This window comes from Phoenix dactylifera, chromosome 3, assembly GCF_009389715.1.
Source record: "Phoenix dactylifera cultivar Barhee BC4 chromosome 3, palm_55x_up_171113_PBpolish2nd_filt_p, whole genome shotgun sequence".
NCBI classification, from domain to species: Eukaryota; Viridiplantae; Streptophyta; class Magnoliopsida; order Arecales; family Arecaceae; genus Phoenix; species Phoenix dactylifera.
Window position 1 is genome coordinate 14,239,065 of NC_052394.1, and position 24,526 is coordinate 14,263,590.

The window sequence follows — 24,526 nt, forward strand, 5'->3', positions numbered from 1 at the left end:
TGACTGGATAATCGGTCAGAGAGAATAAAGAGTAGGTTGGGAGGGAAGGGGCATGACCGGTTTGGGGAGGGTGAGAGAGAGAACCAAAGAGTTTTTATAAAATACTAAGTAACTTCTGTACCTCCTCAGCTTTCATTGATCACATTATCCCTTTATAATAAAACCAGCTAACTCATTTATGTCTTCATGTCTTGATCATATCATAGTAAGCAAGAAATTATATCCATTACTTGCTACTTGCTGCACTAGTTTTCTTTTAAAATCAAATAACTTTCACATGGTGCTAAGCTATCCTGCTGCTGCAATGCCAAGCTGCAGGTATACATGGTTCTCTTGGGGTCTAGTTAAGCCCAAGTAAGACCGAAGCAAAGAATGAGACTCATGTCTTCTCTTATAGTTAGTTGCACCAATTTTGTACATGAGCCAGTTTCGGTGAGAGAGAGAGAGAGAGAGAGAGAGAGAGAGAGAGAGAGAGAGAGAGAGAGAGAGAGTTATCCGATTCCTGTTTTTGTAAAAAAGAGCTCATGCAACAATACTTGGTGTTGTATTGGCAGTGGCTGGTAAGGATCAGGGTTTTAACTGCCAGCCAGCATGTAGGGTGCCTGGCTTACTGGCCCCTGGCCTGAGTCAACATGGCACCTGATAATTTATTTATTCTTTAAGTATTTATTTAAAACAGGCTTTAAATATTTTCTCTTTGATTTCTTTTAAAATATGCATGGTGTGGCACATCTGCCGGCTCAGCATACCATGTCATGACACATGCTGTGCCAGCCAATGGTCGGCACAGCCACTGTGCCAACACTTGGAACCTTGTTAAGGATATAATAGTAATATTGGAGGACATCTAGCAAGTACATTGTAAACAAGATATTTTTGTTTTGGATGAGTAAACTATTTAAAATAAATGAAAAAAGGATGCATGAATCAGTTTGAAGTTATATATTTTTTTAAATAATGACATATTGCTTATGATATTTGATCTTACTGCTACTTTAATAGTAATTCTTAATCATTTTCTACAATAATGGCAATGTATTAGAAATTTGTGTTTTTTTATGTGAGAACTAATCTATACATATTAATTAGCAGGATAGCTGGATGCATGTTGGGATGGACGAATATATCTATTGATGGACCATGTACTTAGTTCTATACATCATATGGATGTACATGTGCATGCATGCAAGTAGGATTTCGTGTGCATGATTATGAGGGATTTCTGCCCAAATATATAATTCTGCTAAGGCCCTTCATATTGCTGGCTTATTTGGAAATCATGAATTTTACTTGACAAGAAGTAAAATGAAAAACACAGTCTGAAATTTTGAAAAGTATAGATGCATAGGTTCAATAGATCTCATGTGTGCTCATATATGTGATTCAAGTGTTAATCCTTGAGATAAATTGTTGTCATATTTTCATGTGATTTGTTTTAGCCAGTAACAATTTATTGTTTCATGTTAATATAAAAGGTGAGTGCTAACTTACAAAATCAAATGTAAATCTTGTTTCCATTTGTTTTATTTCTTCCCTTTTTCCCCCTTCTCTCTCCATCATGTGTATGTTCCTAACTTGTCAAAATACAAATAGTGTTCTCCTTTTGGCTTCTATTGAATTGGCCTGAAATTGAAAAGAAACTTCTTCCACAGACCTGTAAGGATCTTATATGCCAAAATCGTATTGACAAGAGAAAGAGTTGGGGATCTTAACGTATTAGACTTTTTTCCCCAGCAAAATCCCAACAGTTCTCTTGTCTATAAAAAGAAATTTAAGACCTAACTTATTTATAAATAGGACAAAATAATGCCCATTATCCAGTTAGTAACAAATTTTATTAATTGTTTATATTTAAATGTTAATTATAACCTTAACCTATTCTACCATTATAATCCGAAACAAGAAGAGTGGAGACATGGATCATTAGAGGAGTTTGTATTTTTACAACAGAAAAAGCTTAGCATTATCTTTAATATTTAACATAAATATATGAAGGCAGTTAATCATTCATTGCACAACAAGGACTATGTTGTCCGATTTATAATAAACTCTGTTCCTAATTGGTCTTCCCTGAGAAAAGAGGATCATTATGTAGTTGGGTTGAAGAAAAGGGACTAATCCATCAAAATCACTTGGCTGGTGATTTTCATCCATGATCCATTAAATCTAAATCTTTAATTGCAGGGTGTCAAAGCTATTTATGATCCCTATAGAAGCATCATTGTATGAGGCTAGATTGCATATCCATGTGGACCTGAATCTGGAACAATTTCAAGTTGGTGAATGTGAGGCTGGACAGTGATGCTTGCTTATCAAACTCTGACAAAATAGTTGAGTTTGATTGTGATGCATCATGCGTTGATCTTGAGAATGGCCTGAGTTATGAAAACACACTTGAGATATTTTTTACGAGAAAATGAACTAAGTTTGACTAATACATTCTAGGCATGCCATTGTTCTACCACTAGTCAGGTGTTAAAACATTAGTCTCGCTATATAATGTGATTGTTCATTATTCATTCTTTGACACACTAAATATATAAACTGAACTAAACTGGACTCGTGGCCTTCTGAGTTGCTTACCTTGCACAGGTTTATTTTAACCTTGAAGAATGTAGTATTTGATATTAGTAATTGCTGATGCATTTAGTAGATGAGTTGACATGCTATCTTGAATGTCAAGCCGTTATCAGAGGAGTTTTCTTTTCTTTTGGCATTTTCTGTTCTTTTCTTTTTTTTTTAAAAAGCTAATCTTTCTCATGGTGATAATTGCGCAAAGCATTTAAACAAGATTATTAATTTCTAACTTTGCAAATTATGAGTAAGTTTCAAAGCATGTAGTGTTGATGTGCAATATACCAAAAGAAACTCAAGCTTCTAAGATCTGTTGATATTGTCTTAGGTTTGTAACCTTGCTTACATTTATTAGATTTTACATGTTCGCTGAAATTAACAGATTTTGATGTCTATGTATGTTAGAATTTTATTCCAATATGAATGTGTTTATGTGGTGTATAAGTTTTTCACCGAATGAAATAAATTATAATTTTAACTTGGCATCTGATCTTTTTTCTCTAATTTGTATTATTTTGCTAATTTTCTATTCTAGCTTCTCGTTTTGTTGTCTTTACAATTTTTACCAGATTTTAGTAATTTGTAAATCAATATGTGTAATGCATCCAAGGGTTCCAAACAGAATATATATCTAAATTTTGTATGATATACTTTCTAAATTATTATTTTTATTTTAATTATAGTTTCTTTAAAAATATTGTTTGAACTCTGAAATTGAAAATGCTGAAACACCATAAGGGCGCGAAGCCAAAACTCCATTCGCCCTAGATGAAATAGAAATCAAAGCTGAGTTGTTGAACCTTTAGATGAAAGCAACCTGAAAGATTGAAATAGATTGTCTGGATCTTATTTATTAGCTAACTAAATTGCATATATGAATAAAAGGTTAGAACTTCCTCAGATCCATCTGAAATAATACAACAATACTTCTAGTGTATTTTATTCTGGAAAGTAAATTGTTAGTATTACATAATGAAGAACATGCAACAAGCAAACATGTATAAATAATTCCATAGAGTGAGTTATAATACATAATAGATTGCAAATGTAACTTTTATATCAAAATAGTTATTGTAACGATATTTCCATATATAGATCTTGAGTCTTATCCCTGCTATCAACTATTATCTTTTTTAAATATTCATGATTTTATTAGGAGAGACTACGATCTCAAATATCGGAGCTACAATGTGATGTGCATGAAATGACATCTCAGAGGAAAGAAAAGGAACAACTCTTAGTTCAGAAGAAGTTGACCTTGAGGCAGTTTGTTGATAGGTACCATTTTTTTTTTTTGGTGAGATTTTATTGCAAAAATGCCTTTTGGTAACTTACTTTTGACTGATTGCACACTATAGGTTGAAGGAGATGGAAAATAAGAACAACAAACTTCTTCAAGCACTACGAAATTCTGGTGCAGATAAAATCTTTGAAGCTTATAAGTGGATACAAGAACATCGTAGTGAGTTAAGCAAAGAAGTATATGGTCCTGTTCTTCTTGAGGCATGTACTTGACTTTTAGTGTTGCCTTTCCAAATTTGGCATTTTTTTCCGTGAGATGTGTCAGACAGTTTAATTATTTGGTGGCTATATTTGCAGGTAAATATTCAAAATCAGAGTCATGCAACCTATTTGGAAAACCATGTGCCAAACTATATATGGAAGGTAAAATATTTTCCTGTTTATGTATTTCTGGGTACAGCAGCATTCTTATGCTGCATTGTTCATGCCAGTCCTAAAAGCAAAATGGCTACGATCTCTTAACTCTTTTATCTGTCAGATGCAGATGAAGTTTCAATATCCTTTTATACTGATACTGAGGACAAAAAGCTTCATGTTTATCTGTATATTAAACAAATAATGTCTCAGTTTCATCTTTCATGTATCATTTAGATGTTTGCATGCTTCTGAGGTTTGAGTGTTCAAATCCCAACAAGATGGTTGCTGTTTTCAAGTCTACTTAAAATCCTTTAGTATCCTTCATTTGCTTGCGCAAGGACCACAAACAAATGGCTGCTGCAGCTGCTGAAAATTGAAATTTTAGCCAAGAACAGATAGACAAATCTTCTTCCACTTTTCGATCAGTAAATCAAATTACGCTAAAATTTGACAGTCAAAAGTACTGGGTATTGCTTTAAACTATTTTGAGCTCTTACCATAGGGTTAATTATGATGTTAGTAGGACAAACAAATAGTAAGTATCGAGATTTTAAATACCAGTACAATACCCCATACCATATTTTGATTGGAATGGTATAGTACTGGTATCGTACTAGTACTGATGGTATGTACCATAACTGATAGCTTCAAAAAAAATGAAAAGCCATCAATACTGACTAGTATGGTTGGTAAAGTATTACTGGTAGGCATTGGTATAGACTCCAATACACATTGGTATAAACTCCAATACATATTGGTGTAGACCGGTACGGCTAGCATGTCTGGATATGGCAAGTTTCAGCGTCCTGGCACCTGGTACTGGTTTTGCATCAGAATGGTACATAACCAATCGTGTCAACCCATTCTAGTTGTTTTGAAACCATGATAAGCATTTAGGGACGAAAGTGGATCAGATAATATCCATTTGAATCTATTTTCGTATTTGAAACTATCCGGATATGAATAAAAATTTGAGCATTCGACGAATATCCGTATTTGTATCCATATCCATCAAAAAAAACTGAATATGGATATGGATAGACAACTATCCAATCCAAATCCAAATATCCGATTCCATTTGTAACCCTATTTAATTTTATATAGTACTCATGAATTTTTAATGAAAATAAATGACCATATTAACATGCTGTTAATTTGATCTATTATCCACTTTGTAACATCTTTGATTCTGTGGTCATAAAGTTTAATTATCCGATTTATATCCGTATTTATATTCATACTTTCGTTATCCGATTTGTATCCGTATCTATTTAAAATAAATAAGATTATAAATTTTTGCATCCGACTAACATCCGCATCCGTATTTGTATTCATCAAAGTAGGTTCGGCGGAATCGTTACCGGGCATCATACCGGTTATTCGGCAGCACGAGTTGGTATGGGCCCACGCCGTGTAGTGCCGGGTCTGTACCGACGCAGTAGAAGAGGCGGGGAAGAGGGAGAGGGAGAGGGAGAGGGGGAGAGAGAGAGAGAAGGGGGAGGCCGAGGGAGGGCGGTGGAGAGCCAACGGATGGTTGGGGAGCCGCCGAGCAGAGGTGGAGGCCGGAGAGCCGTCGCGCGGAGGAGGCGGAGGCCGGAGAGCTGCATGGAACTGTCCCTCCTCTGCGCGGCAGCTCTTTGGCCTTTGCCGGCCGGCCTCAACCTTTCTCTCCCTCTACCTCTCTCTTCCACTCTCTTTTCCTCTTTTTCCTTCTTCTTCCCCTCTGACACCAGTTTTGTTCTCGTCGCATGAGCTGTCCCGTTCTGTGGCCGGTACGGCTCGGGACAACCCGAACCGGGCGGTTGGGAACAGTTCTACCGACCTTGTGCCAAACAAAACAAATATGGATATGGATATACTAGTATATGATCTGATTTCAGCCTTATAAGCATTGTTTCTTAATTCTTAAAATGTCTCCATTCAAAAGTGATCATCTGATTTCTTTTATAGTTCATGATCATGTCCTAGCATTTTTTGTTCACAAGTGCATACCTTGTCGTATGCAGATGCAGTACTATTGGCAACTGAAGGATAATCACCTAGTTATATGAAATGTAAATACTTTATATGCGCATAGACTTTGAAATTTATTTTTATCTAGATAAAAGGGGCTTTCAGCTGGCATAAGAAAGCTACTTAAAAAGAAAAGATTGATTGAGATCTTTTTTTAGCATGCATGCTCCTAGCTGCTAATAGGTCTGTACACAGGCCTTGCTTTTACTATGACTACATCAAGATCAATGGGCACTTATATGCCATGGTTGAATTGCTCCCAATATAAAGTTCAGATTCAAGTCTATTGTCCAAATTTTCATTATCATTGTTTTTTATTTTCTAGTGCTTCTGCACTGCCTGTGTTTCTTTTATTTTTCTCCTTGTACTACACTCTCCCATCAAAATTGGACCTCATGCCTTTAGTCAGTAGAAACCTGTTGCCTCTCAATTCCTCCTGCATTCATGTTTGTTTCAGATACTGTTTCCTTTTTTCACTCATGAAGGAATTTATTTCATCTCTTTCAGATTTAATGGGGTGCTTGAAGCTTGTAAACCATTCAATGAGCTGAGGTGAATATGTGGTGAATTGGAGAAATATAAGTTTAGAAGTGTGTTAACATTGGACTAGGCATGCAAACTACACCTATCTTGATGAATCCTAAGGACTTGAAAAAAGTGTATAAGCCTCTGCAACAGAGGCATAAGGAAGCCCAGGTGTGAATGTGGCTTGGGTTTATGTTGAAGAGTAGGAAGGGCGTTAAGTAAATCATTTTTAAAAGTTGGCGGCTTGACATTGTTAATTGATATCTCCTTTGGTAAAAATAAATACAAAGAAAGATTTATAAAGCTAACCTCATAATATTCATGCCATGATTTGTTGATTATGTTGTTTAGGAATACCTAATTATTTATTCTCATTTTTTGTTTGGACTTTGCTTGATTTTGAAACTTTTTGTTATCAAGATCAAACTGTCTTTTAAGCATGGCCTTATCAAATTTAGTTTATGGTGCTTCACAATTTTTTTGGAACATTTAAATCTGTTACTAGCTGATAAAACACATTTTGTTTTAATTGCAGTCCTTCATTACTCAGGATTCTACTGACAGAGATTTCTTGGTGAGAAATCTAAAGTCGTATGATGTTCCCATTCTAAACTATGTAGGAGACAGAGACACTAATAGAGTGCCATTCCAACTTTCTCATGAGGTGATCAACATTGAGTGACCTAGCTAATGATTAATGATTACAGACATTTATGGGTTTTTAATATAATTTTTGCTATATAAATATTTTCTTTGTTGGGCAGATGCGTGAGCTTGGTATCTACTCCCGGCTTGATCAAGTTTTTGATGCTCCAGTTGCTGTTAAAAATGTCTTGATTAGCCAAGCTGCCTTAGAACATTCTGTAAGTTTATTCTGCTATTCCATCTTCTCATTTTGTCTTTTAATTTCTGATCTCGAACCTTCTGATTAAGCTATTTCTCTTTTTAATATTCTCATGCACTTGTTCCTTCTCTAATTATTTTATTATTTAGTACATTGGCTCCCGCGAAACTGATCAAAGGGCAGATGAAGTGTCACATTTAGGTATATTAGATCTCTGGACTCCAGAAAGTCATTATCGATGGTCCATTTCAAGATATGGTGGCCACATGTCAGCAAGTGTTGACCCAGTGCATCCATCCCGCCTTTTTTTGTGCAGTATGTTTCCGAAGTTCTGTGGTATTAGAATTCTATCCTATGCATATTTCACCCATCTGTTTTGCTGATCATTGTGATTGCTACAGGTGTGGATGCTGGTGAAGTAGAAAGGCTGAGGTCTAGAAAGATGGAACTGGAAGGTACAATTGCAGAAATGGAGGAAAACCTAAAAGGGCTTCATAGGAAACAGAGACAATTGGAAGATGAAGAATCTAAGTTCCGTAAGCAGCTTGTATGTTGTTCGAATATCAATAATAATCTAGGGAAGTTATTCCTGAATGATAATTTAGTGAAGTTTTGATCGAATTTCTCTTGCCATTTTTTCTCAGGATGCAATTGTTTCAACTGCAACTCAGGAGAAGCGGAGGCGTCAGGAAATGAAAAACCGTGTTGGTATGTGCTGAACTGATTCCCTAACACCTATCTGCTTCTGCACATCTCTTCTTTTTCTAAGTTGTATGTAAATTTTTTGCCTCTTGGACAGATCAAAGGAGAAGGAAACTTGACTCGTTGGATAATGAGGATGATTTGGAGTCAAATACAGAAAAGCTTATTGACCAAGTTGTCCAATTGAATGAGCAACGCTTCCAAATGGCAAGTAAAATTAAGGTCAGGTTGCATCTATATGCAGATTTCTGCTTCTTGTTGACCTGCAACTGCACGTGCATGTAATCTATGTCTGCAGCTTTTTGTAGAACTATAAATTAAATAGTCATTTACAACATTTTAAATGTATTTGTTTCTTCAACTCATCGTCTGCTCAAAGTGGTAGTGCTTTTCCTTCAGAGTTTTCTTGTTGAAGCTGTTGCTCTCAGATGGAGCTTTGCAGAAAAGCATATGTCTTCTATCGAGCTTGATGCAAAGGTATACATTTTCAAAAATAGTTAAAAGTTGTGGATCTAATGATCATTTTGTGATGTTCTTGTTGCCTTTTTTGGGTGCAAGTGATGTACTGTCAAACTCATAATACATAACTACTTGCAGAAACTTTGGCATTGAGATAAGAAAGTTATTTTGCAAAAGATCTGGTCACAAAGGAAACACATTTCTTTCTCCATATCTTCTATGATTTCATATTTTTATATGTCTGCAAGTTCAGCCTCCATCATGGTGCCAATTGTAGCTATCACTTCCAAGATTGTTTAGTATTGTTGCCCATAATTGCAGGTTACCAGCAGGTATAGGACATGCCATGCCATGCTGCTCTGGCATGCTTGCATGCTATGCCGAATCAAAAGTAAAGAATTTAAAATTCCCTTTCGAAATAAAAGTATTAGAAAAAATGTTTAATTGGTATCATGCTAACTTCTTTCAGTGCTTGGTGCACAGAATCACTCAGCCGACACATGAAAAAATGATCACATTAGAATGGTTGGAACAAATGTCCACCAATATTATTTCATATATTTAAGAAATATTTTAATTTGCATTCTTGTTGACAATGCATTGTAAACAACTAGGTATGTAGCCTCTAATCTGTTTGTAGACTTAAGAATCCTGATTTTAATATTACTCAAGAGTCCTGATTTAATAGAGTTTTAGAAAGGAATAAGTGGTGTACATTTCTATAATATTATTTCTTGTGTTAGCTGAATTTTGCTTTCTTGTATGTAATGGACATACTGATGTGCCCAAGGATGAATAAACAACCATTTTATTGCAAGACCTCCGAACATTCAAAGACAGCAGGTTGTCCAAACTGCTGGTACTCAACATTGGAAGCCGAGCCTATAAAGATGCATGGGTTGCAGAATAGCGGCAAGCACTGTCTTTTGTCGACTCCAGTGCCCTTATTCGCTACCAAAAGTGTCAGGGAAGTGCTAGTGCCTAGTGGCAACAGTAGTGCCCACTAATCGGGAGTATTAATACCAGGTTGAACACTGAAGTAGGGTTTTCGAAAATGCTGTGAGACAAGCTTCTTCTTTAACCTTTAACCAAAAAACATTTTCTCTGTTTTCTCATTAAATATCAAGTTGTAGAGGAACAACCAGTCATGTAGCATTGATCTGTTTGTTCCACACTAGTTGTTCCATAGCTATTAATTGGCCTGGGAAATTATGCATTATCTTTCTTGATGCATACAATAATGTTCCAATATAATAAAATTTATCAGATCTTAAAATCCGATACATACTTTGGCATTTAAATGCTGGAACTGTGACCCAATGCCAAAATCTTGAACTTGAGCTAATTTTGGGAAATCAACTTTTTATTCTTGAGAAAATTGTTTTTTTTGAGTATTTTTATTGAACTCAAATGGGGGAAGGCTTGTTTCTTATTTACATGCAATGCTATTTTTTTGATTTGTAAATGAAAATAGAAAGAAGAATAGAACAATTACTCAAATGATATTCATGCAAATTTGCCCAAAAAAATTCATGCAGATAAGTCTGTCCTTAGTAGCAGTCTACCTGACTGCCTGTCTTTATTAGCTTCTTGCTGGGTCTGAAGACTGATTAATCAATGTAGTACTCATACCTTCTCTATGATTGATTTTGGAAACAGCCAAAGCCTAGTGTTTGTGCCTCCTAATAATGACGCAAAATAAGGTGAAAGATAACCTCACGTGGGTCTCTTGGTATGCTTCATATGCACCACTTAATGAGCCTCTAAGTTGTGTCCTTTTGGATGCGTTCTTCTAGTTCTTTCTCGAGACATGAGGCGAGACAAGCTGCAGTAGACCTTTTAAGCTTTGTACATATAGTAAGAAAAAAGTCCTTATAGGCCCTGCATGTTCTCCTTGTGTGCTTCTTTAAACTTACAACATTCATCTAGCTGATCAAAAAAAGATGTTTCCGCTATCTCCCTTATGATGCAGTTTAAGGAATTTATGCTTTTGAAGTCTTTGAAAGATTTTTGTTTTTTTTATAAAATCATGATATGATATACCGTACCGGACGGTACCAGGCGTATCGTATCGGCACTGATGGGGTACCGATACTCGGTGCGCCAGGCGTACCGCATACCATACTGTACCAACACTATGATAGTGTGGCACTGGTACAGGGTCTAGTACCGGTGCGGCGAATCTTGCATAGAATAGTCAATTATATGTCATCAACAATTTGTAATTAACTTTTTTCTTACTGCATCTTATTTGATCATGCTTTAGATTAGGGAAATGGAAGTGGATCTCAAGCAAAATGAGAAGTTTGCTCTCCAAGCAGCCACACACTTCGCCAATTGTGAGTTAATTTTGACACCTCATAAAGCACTCTCTTTTATAACTTTTTTTGGTATGTTGTTGTTGAATAATATCTCTAAGTTCAATGATCAAACATGTTTTTCTAATTTGCCTCCAAATAGATGGCAGTTTACCTATATCGATGACTCTTGGAAGAAGGGATGAGTTCAATTTGTATAGGTGATATACATTCACAAGGACTATACTGTTGCAAACTGCATGATTTTCCACTACCCAACGGCTGTCAAGGATTATTTTCAAAGATCTTCATGGTCTTATAGCCTGTTAACTCTCAAATGTGTCTGAAGCAGATTAGAGAGCATGGTTTGTTGAATAGATGGTGCTGATGCAAATGAAGTTGACTATCATGCATGTATTACTTAATTAACAGGAACCCTTTGATCATAGACTTATAGCTGTTGTGGATGGTCACATGGCACCTGGCCAACTGCCTGGGTGATAGATAGGGCTTAGGATGCCTAGGCAAGCCTTTCCCGGATCTTCATGCATATGAAAATGCAAAAGTGTATATGATATTCTAAATGTGCACATAAATGTAAAACATACGTATGCGCACGCACTAGCACATAAAGACTTATATACCGTGCATATTATTACATGAATATACATGCGCAAGTATATATATGTGTGTATACATATATAAGTAGGTATGCATGCCTATGTACATATATATGCACTAACTACATAGTATTATTTCATATTTTTCCTTTTATAAATGCAACATCAATGCTTATAATGGAGTGACATAAATTAGATAAGTTCCCAATGCGAAAATCATATTTTATAAATAAAATAAGAAATAATTTAAGCTGAAGTATCAAAAATGACTATAAAAGGTTTTTCATTTAAAATCTTAGATCCAAAGCTCTGGCCCATATGCTATAGAAAGATGGATGACTAAATAAGATTGGCAATTTCTACAACTTCAGCTAAGGTAACAATGATATAGGTTATGTCTTCTACGATGTTTTATTTATATCTTTAATTAGAATATATTTTTCGAGTGTATCTAATTGTTTGTCATATATGTCTCAAGGTTTCCTAAAATGTTAAGTTATTGAAATAGAAAAAAACAGCTTAATATATGGAGGAGTTTAATTGAAGAACGATCAAGTGACTTTCTACCAAGTCCGCCATCTAGGAAACCACCTAGGCTGTTGGCTCAGTAAATCATCTAGGGTCAGCTGGGCTATGTGACAGCTGTAGCTGTGATGCATTAATTTATCTTGGTCCTACTAAATGTCAGATATGTTTTACTCTTCTTTGAAAGAAGAGACCAAAATACCTAGAAGATTTCCTAATTTGATCGTGAATCTTTTTCCCCCTTGATTGATGAACAATTAAACAAGAGAATGACCACTTGGAATCCCTTAGAATTAATATCTGTTTACCATTGATAGAAAAGAGAACTGTCTTATAACATGAAAGCCAAATTTATGCAAATCTGTTGTATTGTTGGAATCAGAATCAAGATGCAATAACTTATTTGAGCATTGTTTATTGTGAAAGGATGTCCTTTTTTACTGAAACACCAATAACAAGACTTATTCATAAGGTTCCAAGCACGACTTGAAATGCCTGAATGGGATGGTGCAACCGATGCCGTACTGTTTTGGCATGAAACAGGCATTAGTAGGGGTTCTAAGATGCCAACACAGCTGTACCAGTTCATACCAGCTGTATTAGTCTGTGCCGGTCTATACCGGCTGTGCTGTGTACTGACTGTACCCGTTGGTAATAATGGTTTTTTTAATTTTTTAAAAGCTGTTAGTTTGATACATACCTTTGGTACCAGTATCATATCTATACCATGGTCTGCCGTACCGGTCGGTATGGGCCGGTACATACCAGTACTGGACCCTACCGATATGTTACAGCTACATATTTCGGTACCGAACCGTACCGGTCCATACCGACTAGTACCGATGTGTACCGGCCCGTACCGACCGGTACCGACCCATACCGAGTCGGTACCGGCCCGTACCGAACCGGTACCGGCCTGAACCGACCAGTCCGTACCGGCTCCAAATTTTTTTTTTTGGTTTTTAGCCCCATCGGTACAATACCGGTTCGGCTTTGTTTGGTTCGGCACCGTACCGGTACCGATGCCCACCGGTACGTCAGTGCAGTCGGTACTGCGTACCTTGATCTATACCATACCATTTTGATGGAAAAACGATAAACAGTTCCGTATTGGTATTTAAAACCTTGGTTCCAAGCTGAAGATACCTGGTTTCAACCACTTTTAGAAAGTGATCAACCAGATAACGAATGGCCGAAAATTGAAAGTTAAGACCATCCTACTTCTGTTTAATTGTAAAGAGCTTCTACAGAACCAATCATTAAAGAGCTATGCCTTTTTTCCTTAAGAAGTAACTTTACTTATATTTTAATTTATTTATTTCAAAATTATGAAACTATAGTGTTTTTGACAACTTATTTTTAGGCTTACCACTTTCAAAATAAGCTAGCTAATTGCATTTACTCTTTTCTTGTTTGTCAAAATTGTGTTCACTTTGATCTCCATGACATGCCATGATTGCTTTGTTCCATCATATTCTTCACATGGCATCTCCATTCCATGCTAAAGAGTGCAATTAGATTAAGAAAGTTATATCTTTCATTGTTTGATTTATTTTAGTGTCTTAATAAACTTATTCTGATGCATATGTGATTAATATTTTTGCCTTTGCAAAAATTATATGACTTAATGGAAGATTGACTTCTATCATTCTTACTGTGACAGGTGAAAGAGAAACTGAGAAGGGTAAGCAACAGCTCCTAGCAGCAAAACATCATGCAGAATCAATTGCCATAATCACTGAAGATCTTGCAAAAGAATTTGTCGAGGTTTGTTTTTGAAGGGTTATAAAATTTCTATTGATAAGATTTTCAAATTTATGCCTGAAAGTTGCAACTTTTTTTTCCAAATACTTCCAAAATCATCAAAAATAAAACAACAAATAAATAAAAGTTGACAGTTAAATTACTTGCTTAGTCACTTTTGTGCCTAACTGTTGGATCATCTCTTGATGAGGTTGCCTTTGCAAAAACTCTGATAAATAGATCTTGATAAAACAACTTCAAGGAGATTTTGTTGCAATGCCTCTGCATGCTGTGTTTATCCTTGGCAGTTATATTTCTTCACTCAATCTGGCTATTCATTTGTCTTCAAAAACTGATTATTAAACAATGTTTTAAAAGGCTTATCGTAAGCTAGCCACAGCTCTCGCCTTGGGGGAAGGCACTTAGTACATATTCTAAGGTTCATTTCATCTGTCAGTTTACATGACAAAAAACCTATGCATAACAAAATATTTGTGTGAGTAGCCTTATATCTCCAATGCGTATGATAGAATGCATGATATTGTGCCTTGATTAGAATTGTAATAAAGCTATGAGTTGTTAATTCCTCATGATACATTGGTGCTGTTCGGTGGTCTTTGATTTCCTTTTTCTTTTTTGTTTTTGAGAATTAGAGTGGCAAATTTGCCATCACTTGTGATTGAACCTGATACCTCTTCAAAAGAGGAGAGGGTGACAACCAGCAAAACCATGTTCTGTTGGCAGATGGTCACTGATTTCAACCTTTGGCGGACGCATATCGAAACATTCTGAGACTGAACCACCAGTGACTATCTTAATCTTTTGATATGTTCTCTTAAATAATTATGCATTTGTGGAATATGAATTGCTAAATCCTCTCTATGGAGTTCGGCATGGTGCATAGGTCTGAACACATGTTATTCTTGAAGATTTGTTCTGTCAAAACGAATACACAAAATGTATATCTGATGCTCTGAGGCTTTTTCTTTGCCTCATTGGTGGTCATACAAGCTTTTTTTCAACCTAAATGTAATTTCTCTCATGAAACTATTTTTTGGTGACTTAATCCTGCTTGTGCTACATTTTCAGATGCCTGATACAATAGAGGAACTAGAAGCTGCGATTCAAGATGCCATATCTGAAGCAAATTCCATTTTATTTCTTAATCAGAACATTCTTCAAGAGTATGAAAGTCGTCAGTGCAAGGTAAATCCAAACAATATTTTTATTGCAATTCGAGGATGCTATCTTAAGCAATGCCATCTCTGTCCCACAGGTAGATGCACTAGCAGCTAAACTCGAAGAAGATAATAGAGAATTTAAGGGATGTTTATCTGAAATTGAAACCTTAAAGGTGTGAATTTTTTTTTAGATAAGAAAAGAATATGCCCAAGGGGCTTCCTTTCTGAATTTGTTCTAATTACGAGTATCATGTAGGAGAATTGGCTTCCAATGCTGCGAAATCTTGTTGCCAAGATAAATGAGACATTCAGTCGTAACTTTCAAGAGATGGCTGTTGCTGGAGAAGTTTCACTTGGTATTAGTTTATTATCTTCTGGATGGATTGTGTTTCTTAAGAAAATCAGATCTAATTCATGTTCTGTTTTGGTCATAGATGAGCACGGAATGGAGTTTGATAAATACGGAATACTTATAAAAGTAAAGTTCAGGTTTGCTTTCGGCCTAAGGAAGTTACTCTATAAAGCATATTTATTGACAAATATTTAATCACTTACATCTTATCTTGCAAGAATTATATCTCTACCTTTGGTGATTGCTTCTGAAGTAACCCTTATGATGCAAGACTACAGAAATTGTCATTGTAGCCCTGTAGATGAAACTGAAAATGGAATTGCTTCATCCTGTATGGTGACTAGCATAAGAGGATTGGTTAACCGTTACCATTAGAATTTTGAGCTATAGAATTCTGAAATATTATAAAATATATTTGGACTTCAGCTGCTTTTCTAAAATGGGAAATCTTAGGAGCAAATAACATGCTTATATCTACTCTTTACTGGGCAATTAAATGAAAATGTTTATAATGATGCATACTAATCAGGTTCAGCACGTATTCTCATCCTCATTTCCATTTGCTTTCTTTGTTGTGTTTGTCCTGTTTGATCCATATGATAGGCATCAGTTTATATCTGTGTAAATTTTGCAGAAAGCTTCTGCATTTTCTCTTACTGCATAAAACACCTATAAATTTCAATTCCAGAATATGATATTCTTTTTGAGAGAGGAAGGGAAACCCATCTGCCAGAATATGATCCATTCATTTTAGAGATTTCGTGCAGATATTTCTTACCATGACATCCTACAATTCAGGAATCTAACTTGAACTCTATTTCATCTGGTATTATTAAAAAAGAAATCGTTAGTACCTTTTTGTGCTTTTGAAATAATCAAACTGTTCTGTTAAATCGTACTTAAAGTTTCCAATATTTCTTCACTTTTCAGCAAATCCATCTTTCCCTGCTATGTGTGACAATCCAGACAATGTCGTCACCCTTGTCCCCATGTAAGTTGGAAGTATGCATGTTGATGGGTTTTCTTAAGAAGTAAGATTTAAGAGTTGCAATAGTAAAATCTAGACATTATTGGAGATTTTGGTTCTTTATTATGGCTCCATTTGACATTAGTTTTGGAGGTCCAAAAAGTGTTTCTTGGATGGCCAAAATCTGTTTTGGATGATTTTGAGGTTTGGTAAATACTTTGAAACGGCTTTATATTTGCTCCCAAAACTAAAAAAAGTCTACTAAGGAAAGCTCCAATTTAGATCTTTTTGGTATAAAAAAAGCTCTACATCAGATGTGTTACTGAGCCGTTTTCATTTTAAAAAACATTCCGCATACAAAAATACCATGATAATTTGCTATAATATGGTATAATATAATATATATATAATGTATTATAGTGTAACATTGTACAATGTTATGTTAAGATATTATTATATTACAGTAATATAATATTATTATATAACTATAATAAGTTCATATAATATAATATAATATAATATATTACAATTTATTATATTGTTATAATATCATATGATAATATTATTGTAACATATTATAATATAATATAATAATAATTGTCATATTAGCTTATGTTGATATTATGTGAAAATATTTTTATAGTTTATTATATTGTTATTTTTATAATTTGTGAAAGTTTGATAGCATGTGCACATTACAAGTAAAAACATGCAAATAATTTTTTTCCATATTTTATATATTTATTTTTGAAAATTATTTTTTGAGAATTAATTTCAGAAATAAATAATAGAGGAGGAAATGGTTGTAGAGTAACTTGGACCCTACATTCTATAAGAAAAACAATCTGCACAAAGACATTTTGATCGAATTAATTTTGGGTGTAGTTTTTGAGTTAGCTACAAAACCTCCAAATCCAGACCTCCAAAGTCCAGAGATTTGAGCTTATATTCATACTCTAGAGCATGAATCCAAGTATTGCATCATGTTTCCATGAAATTTTGGATGGAATTTCCTTTAAATTTTGCAATTATTTCTGGATTTTATGTCGTATTCTTCAAAAAAATTTAGAAAAAGAGGGAAAAAGCATCTTACCTTGAGTTCTTTAATTTAGAGGGCTCAAAATCTTTGATTTGAGGTAAAAAACACCTAGATCCTGAGCCTTACTCCTTTCTTTCTCACCCTCACTGCTGTAGAAGCCTAGAAAGAGGGAATTATAAGGGGTCCCGAGCAGTAATACTCAGTCCTTCCCATTAACTGGGTCATTTAGAGGTGAAATTGAGGCCGAATTGACTGAACAGCTCGTGCGGTTTGGTCAGTTTGGAGTGCGGTTCGCATGGCACCACCCAGAACCAAGTCTCACGCAACCAAGAACCCCTTGGTTCAATACGAACTGAGTAGTTTTGGTTTGGTTTGTGCAGTTCTTGAATCCTTGTGTAGGATAAACTAAGGTCCACTCCCTGGATTGATTGTCATTTTGCATTCAATCCCTGCTGTAAATTTTATACCAGGTCCTTTGTTTTGATGACGATTTCATGTTTTCTCCCTGCCTATGCATGTGTAGGAAAAACAAGATAGCCGTGTCAGAAACAGACATACCTTTGTTCAAAAATTGGCCAAACTGTGTGCAAAGGACTAAGCATAAAATGACTCACTGTGAAAGGGCTAATTATCAGCAGTCAAAAAAAAGATCTGTTAAGTCTCCCAACTATTTAATGGCTAATTCAAGGATTAAAAACAAACCAACAAAGAGAGAATTCCTAAGCCATTAATCTGAGCTTGGTTTCTTCAACATTTAAGATGAAAACAAATAAAAGAGAAAATGGAGATTTGTTCACAGAAAGCAGCATCATCTTGTAAAATCTACTAATGATGGAGAATGCTGATGGTTGAAAATACTTGAAAAGTCAGCAAGATAATGGAGAGGATAATGGTCAATTGCCTGCAGATGTAGCAGCCGGTCATCAATGTGAGTTTTACAGTCTTTCTGAACTGATGATTAGGCTCAAAACTAGAAGAAATTCAAACATCTACTTGGGAATTTATTGCCTGAAACTGTTTGGATTCTCACTGGATTAATTTATATGGTTGCTAAGTTCATAGTAGGGGTTGGTCTTTTTTTTTTGAATCTCAAACCTAAACTCTAAAGAAAAAACTAATGAGTCACACACTAAGCATAGCAATTATACTAAATGGTCAATCAAAGTCTTGGGATAATTGGAATTGATATAGCCCGAAGAACTGATTTTTTTTTTAAATTTTCAACATTCCTATTTATTGCAATGAAGAATAAAACTATTACTATATTTTTTTTTTCTTTTTCTACTTCTTCCAAGCGCAGGATAACCCCAAGGGGTTGTGGGTTTTTTTTACCAATTGGGGCTCTTCCTTCACCGCCCCCATGGGGATGGTCTATAGGGTTCATAACTACTCTTACTACAGGATGTTTACCTAGCTGACATTTAGATCTAGCTCTACCGAAACTTTTTTGGTTCACCCCAATATTATCCACTTGTCTGACTGTTGCTAAGCATTTTTTGGATATCAAACGGACCTCCCCATATGGTAATCTTAATGTGGCCGATTTTCCCTCAGATCCGCAAGAGAGTACTTGAGTTCTCCTAATAAATAAAAAGTGTATCATGCCTGAATTTAATTGGAGTTCGCGGTGGTGGAGGAACCAAATTGAAAAATAAGAGGGGTTCTAGTTGTAAGATATCTAATGAAACCATAGCTGAAATTGAGATCTTAGTTGTTTGTTGCCAGGGATGCGAGATGTGTATAGCATAGAAAGGGAAACAAAATGGAATGGGGGTAAAAAATCCTAGAAAATTCTCGTATTATATAAGGAAGTAACTTATCAGCTGAGAAATGATAAATTCATTCCAAATAGTGTTTGCCATTATCCACAATAAGATGACGACTCAGGGGACCTATATGTAAAAATATTTATATCTGTTTTGTTTCCTAAAAATCTCAATATTCCTTTTGTTTTCATCATTTTGATCAAATTGGAGGATTTATTTACTATGTGGAAGAAAATTGCCAACTCTTGTTTTTATTCAAATCTATCTTGTTATGCTTCACATGCATATATAACGTAAAAATCAAATGCATACATGATGTAACTTGGTATTTGGGTTATTTTGTTTATTGTTTCCAATGCATTTTGACATTTAGTTTAAAGTTGGAAATTGTGGGGATGTTCTCCACTAGTGTTAGTTAAATTACCTAAAATAAGGAAGTTGAATTTTTGTTGGTTTTTATTAGGAAGGCAAAAATTATTTTGTCATTCAAGTCCTATTTCAAGTACATTTATGTCGCATAAGTCTTAGTAGTTGATAGGATGGATTACAATGTCTTAGATGTCTTAGGTTCTTATTTTAGATTCATTTAGATCTCCTTAGGCCTAGCTTGAGACTTTAGTTATGATGATGAGCCTTGGCACAATGATAAGTTTGCTCCATTGTGACTTTGTGAGGCTGTACATCTTACCCCTCTAGATGCTGCAATATTGAGAGCCTCGTGCAGAGGGCCGCCCTTTTTGAACATTCTATGCATTTTTCATGACTTTCTTGAATAAGAAATCTTCTGTTGAATAAGAAATCTTTCAAGCTACCTTGCATGAGTTAGTGTAAGTTTTGTGTCATAATCAGTCTTTAACATAATAACTATCCATGTCAGGGATACCCAAAATAGAGTAGGCTGCTATAAGATCATTTCTAGAGAGATCCACAGTCATAAAGCATATAGTTCAAGCCTTAAAGAAGAGTTGCTAGGTTGTAGCCAATGTCATTGATCCACATTGACTAATCAGAGAGGTGCCGCATGGATTTATTAGTTTGGGCCGGTCCTCCCAATAGCTTAAGCTTTTGGGCCGTGAGTCTGTGACAAATGGTGTTAGAGCTAGGCCGTTCTATGTCCCAATCCTTTTTAGTCATGTGGGCCCCTCATGAGAGATACCAGGGTCGAGGAGGACCCGGTAGGGTCGAGTTTCTCGAGTAGGAGCCAACCGTGACGAGGTTGGGTGGGAGAGATTTCCATGGACCCACATTGACTAATCAAAGGGGTGCCACATGGGTTTATTAGCCTGGGCTGGTTCTCCTCCCAACAGCTTAAGCTTTTGGGTTGAGTTTGTGTCACCGAGTTGACCTAGCAGGTTGCTTCTGTGGTACTGTTTGTTGATAGATTTTCATTTATGTTAGCTTATATATTAAAGAGAACCATGTGAAGTTTCACTATGGTTTTTCAGCTAGAACTACTGTTGTTTCTTGGTACTAGAGATGGGCACTGGGCCGGGCCGCCCACGGCCCGGCACGGCACGGCACGAAGCGGGCCGTGCCAGGTACTAGAGATGGGCACTGGGCCGGGCCGCCCACGGCCCGGCACGGCACGGCACGAAGCGGGCCGTGCCTGGCACGGCCCGCCAGCTACAGTGCCGGGCCGTGCTGGGCTAGAGGGTCCTGGCCAGCGGGCCGTGCCTGGCACGGCCCGCTTCGGGCCTGGGCCGGCACGGCCCGGTCTAGGCCCGCGGGCCAAGCACGGCACGGCCCGCGGGCCAGCACGGCACAGCCCATAAGGGCCTGGGCCGGGCTGGCACGCGGGCCTGGCACGGTCCGGGCCTGGGCCCGGCTCGGCCCGATAAAAATTAATGCTTCATAAATTTTTTTAATAAATTAATAAATATTGAACACTAAGAATTTATGATTTATGAATATAAAGCCACCTTAATGGTGGGGGGTTTGGCATAGACCCCTACCAGTTTATTAATTTAAATCAAAATGGTACATGAAGGGAGGTTTGGACCTTGGTCTGACCTCTAGAATACAATAAGAAACTAAGAAAGGGCCGAGGTTTGGACCTTGGTCTGACCTCCAGAATACAATAAAAATGTACAATTATAAAAAATTAAGAAATCTTACTAATCATCAGTGATTCAGTGAATCAGTATTCACTCTTCAGTCTTCAGTCTTCAGTAGTGTTTGTATCATCATCATCAGAGGATGTTGTATTATGTCCACCTTTATCTTGAAGTCTTGCCTCAGCATCCAGCCAATCCTTGAAGCAGAGAAGCATCTCCACCGTTTCGCCCGTCATCCTACTTCTCTTTTCGTCAAGAACACGCCGACCTGCACTAAAAGCGGATTCCGATGCTACCGTGGACATCGGCACAGCTAAAATATCGCGTGCAATTGCAGACATAACAGGATATTGATTTCTAACACTCTTCCACCAGGACATCGGCACAGCTATTTTCCTCCCCCCTCTCCAGACGGGCCGTGCCTGGCACGGCCCGTCTGGAGCCGTTACGGGCCGTGCCTGGCACGGCCCGTCTGGAGCCGTTACGGGCCGTGCCAGGCACGGCCCGTTTGGAGACGTTGCGGGCCGTGCCTGGCACGGCCCGTTTGCGCCCGTTACGGGCCGTGCCTGGCACGGCCCGTGGCGTGTCGTGCCCGGCCCGGCCCACCAATAGAGGGGCCTGGGGCCGGGCCGGGCTGGCCTTCCGTGCTGGGCGGGCCGTGCCAGGCACGGCCCGTTTAGTCTTTGGGCCCGGGGGGCCTGGGCCGGGCCGGCCCGGCACGGCCCGTTGCCCACCTCTACTTGGTACTTCAGTTGCCATTCTATGCAGCTTAAGTGAAAATTCTAATATCCAAGCCGAGTGAATCCCATACGTTTAAATGGCTTGAAACTTCAATTTCGCAATGCCGATCTTGACCGTCTGCAATAGTTCAAATCATCATAAAAACAATTTTTTAAGTAATTGCACTTTGAGTCTTAAAAGTTGGTAGAAATGCATTTCATTCTTGAGGCAACGGATATGTAGGGGCATCTATATCTTGGTATACATAGCTCTCCAAACATGCAATTGAAGATTCATTCTTCTTCGTTGTCATGACGATCACATTTTCTGTCATAGAAGATGCTTCTTGGCTCATTAATCTTTTTCTTTTTTCGGGGGGGGGGGGGGGGGTGGGATACAAGTTGCATTTTATTCCCAGCTTTGTGTTTGCATTTGGTTGTAAATGTTTCGTTCAGTCTTCCTGGTCTGTCTGATCTAAACCTTATGTTGGCAGTTATTTTATATGTTGTAATTATTCCTACCAGTTAGTGGGTGCTCTTTTTGACAGGCAAACAGGACAACTTCAAGTGCTGAGTGCCCACCACCAATCTGGAGGGGTATCTGTCAAAGCTTAAGCTGTTCTTGCTATGACATGTTGTGACAACAAACTTATATATTGAATTTTAATTTTCTTAGGAACGTTCGGTTTCAACAATTCTATATCTAGTTTCTCTTCAAGATCTCACAAACTGCCCGTTCCGTGTTGTAGATGAGATAAATCAAGGTATGTTCCACTGCACTATGTTCACATTTCCCCCTTTTTTTGTTGACCTTTATTTGTTTGACCTCACAAAACACAGGGATGGACCCTATCAACGAAAGGAAAATGTTCCAACAACTTGTGAGAGCAGCAAGCCAGCCAAATACACCTCAGTAAGAAATACATATTAGTACTTGGACTATCTTATCTTTGATTACTTTTCATGAAACACTTAACAATAATTTCTACTGCCATATGCCAAATCTGATGTCTGCAGATGTTTCCTGCTGACACCGAAGTTGCTACCTGATCTAGAGTATAGTGATGCTTGTAGCATTCTGAATATAATGAACGGTCCGTGGATTGAGAAACCTGCCAAAGGTAATATGCAGGGGAGATTCAAGTTCTTATTCTGTTCCTTTTGGTTGACCTATAATTCCCAGTGTCTAAACTTATAATGACGATTGATGCAGTGTGGAGCAGTGGGGAATGTTGGGGAGTGGTGACGAGTTTGGCCAACACGAGTTTGAGTTGAGCATTGAGTAGCCTTTGAACCAGGTTGCTGCATTTACTCTTCATATGCGTGGCTATCCATCCCAAGATTTTTGGATGGTCTTTTGTGATATTTTTCATCTTGAGGATTATGCTTCTGAGCTGATATCTGTATAGTTCATGCTAGGGTTTGATGTTGATATTTATAAAACGGATGGTAGGGCATGGTAGTGCTATGGAAAATGTAAAGGAAACAATGTATCATCTTTTATATTGTGTGCAATGCCAGCTGAATGTTGGCTTTGTACCATAGCAATTCTAGCATATCCTCCTCCTCTCTCTCTCTCTCTCCCTCTCTCTCTCCTCTTTGTGATGCTGTTGATAAATTTTTTGTTGCGACTAATTTGTATGGTCAGTGTCTTAAAAGAAAGCAAATACTGTGAGACGTCTGAAATGATTATTGGTCTAATGATCATGTAATTAGCATGTTATGACGCAAATTCAGCAGGTTCTGTGATGAAATGCTGCTATTTGAAAATTCTCAAGTCTACGCCATTGTGTCATTCTATCTAATCCTTTGCAAATTCCAAACCCTTTACTCGTTTTTCGCTTAACCCCTTAGTTTTGCCAGCATTGTCACGTAAGGAGTTGAATCAGTTTATCGTACATGCAAGCAGACATATATAACCGCATGAGAATTATAAATAGGGCTGGAAACAAATTTGAATATTAGAACATGGATGTACAAATTGCTTAGAAATATACAAACGGCTATGGAAATCAGTTGGACGCTAAAATTTGTATACATATACGGGCAAATTTGGATATCCAAATGGACTTTGATGGGTATTGTCTGTTCTTTTTCCTCCCTGCATTTATTGCTTGCATGATGCCATCACTTTTCATGGATGTTTCTAACAAAAAGTCCATATTCCAAATTCTATGTTCGATCTTAACTTTCGTGAATATTCCAATAAGTTATGTCAATGAATTGCTAAGCTAACCATAGTTATCTAGAATCTTTTTGTGGAATATATTGAATGCGTATACTGTTCATAAAATTATTTTTTTTGTAATTTCTTGGCTTAAAAAATTTTATTGTAATTTCAGATGGTACTATAATAAATCCTTTTATAGCACTAAATCCTTCAAATCTATGTTATTGTTATATCTATTTTTTGGCACTGATCTTGACTCCATTCATATGCAAAATTAACTCATTATTGATGAATTATAATAAATGTTAACCGATACT

At 36.9% G+C, this 24,526-nt stretch overlaps 1 protein-coding gene across 3 annotated transcripts in view; it reads left to right on the forward strand.

The window, feature by feature from the left end:
• Positions 1-23,612, forward strand: part of LOC103697742 (structural maintenance of chromosomes protein 5) — a 40,521-nt gene extending 16,909 nt beyond the window's left edge. For 2 of the 3 annotated variants that reach the window (XM_039124681.1, XM_039124682.1), the window contains 21 exons: positions 3,731-3,852; positions 3,933-4,077; positions 4,174-4,239; positions 7,307-7,435; positions 7,536-7,634; positions 7,765-7,930; positions 8,017-8,162; positions 8,260-8,323; positions 8,415-8,539; positions 8,717-8,794; positions 11,043-11,115; positions 13,882-13,985; positions 15,051-15,167; positions 15,238-15,315; positions 15,399-15,498; positions 15,577-15,631; positions 22,588-22,636; positions 22,716-22,803; positions 22,880-22,952; positions 23,057-23,160; positions 23,253-23,612. In XM_039124681.1, the coding sequence (XP_038980609.1) occupies positions 3,731-3,852; positions 3,933-4,077; positions 4,174-4,239; positions 7,307-7,435; positions 7,536-7,634; positions 7,765-7,930; positions 8,017-8,162; positions 8,260-8,323; positions 8,415-8,539; positions 8,717-8,794; positions 11,043-11,115; positions 13,882-13,985; positions 15,051-15,167; positions 15,238-15,315; positions 15,399-15,498; positions 15,577-15,631; positions 22,588-22,636; positions 22,716-22,803; positions 22,880-22,952; positions 23,057-23,160; positions 23,253-23,314 (2,043 nt within the window). In that variant the 3' untranslated portion in view covers positions 23,315-23,612. The remainder of the gene's footprint in view (positions 1-3,730; positions 3,853-3,932; positions 4,078-4,173; positions 4,240-7,306; positions 7,436-7,535; positions 7,635-7,764; positions 7,931-8,016; positions 8,163-8,259; positions 8,324-8,414; positions 8,540-8,716; positions 8,795-11,042; positions 11,116-13,881; positions 13,986-15,050; positions 15,168-15,237; positions 15,316-15,398; positions 15,499-15,576; positions 15,632-22,587; positions 22,637-22,715; positions 22,804-22,879; positions 22,953-23,056; positions 23,161-23,252) is intronic. The other variant, XR_005511035.1, reaches the window with a different exon arrangement.
• Positions 23,613-24,526: the final 914 nt, after the last annotated feature.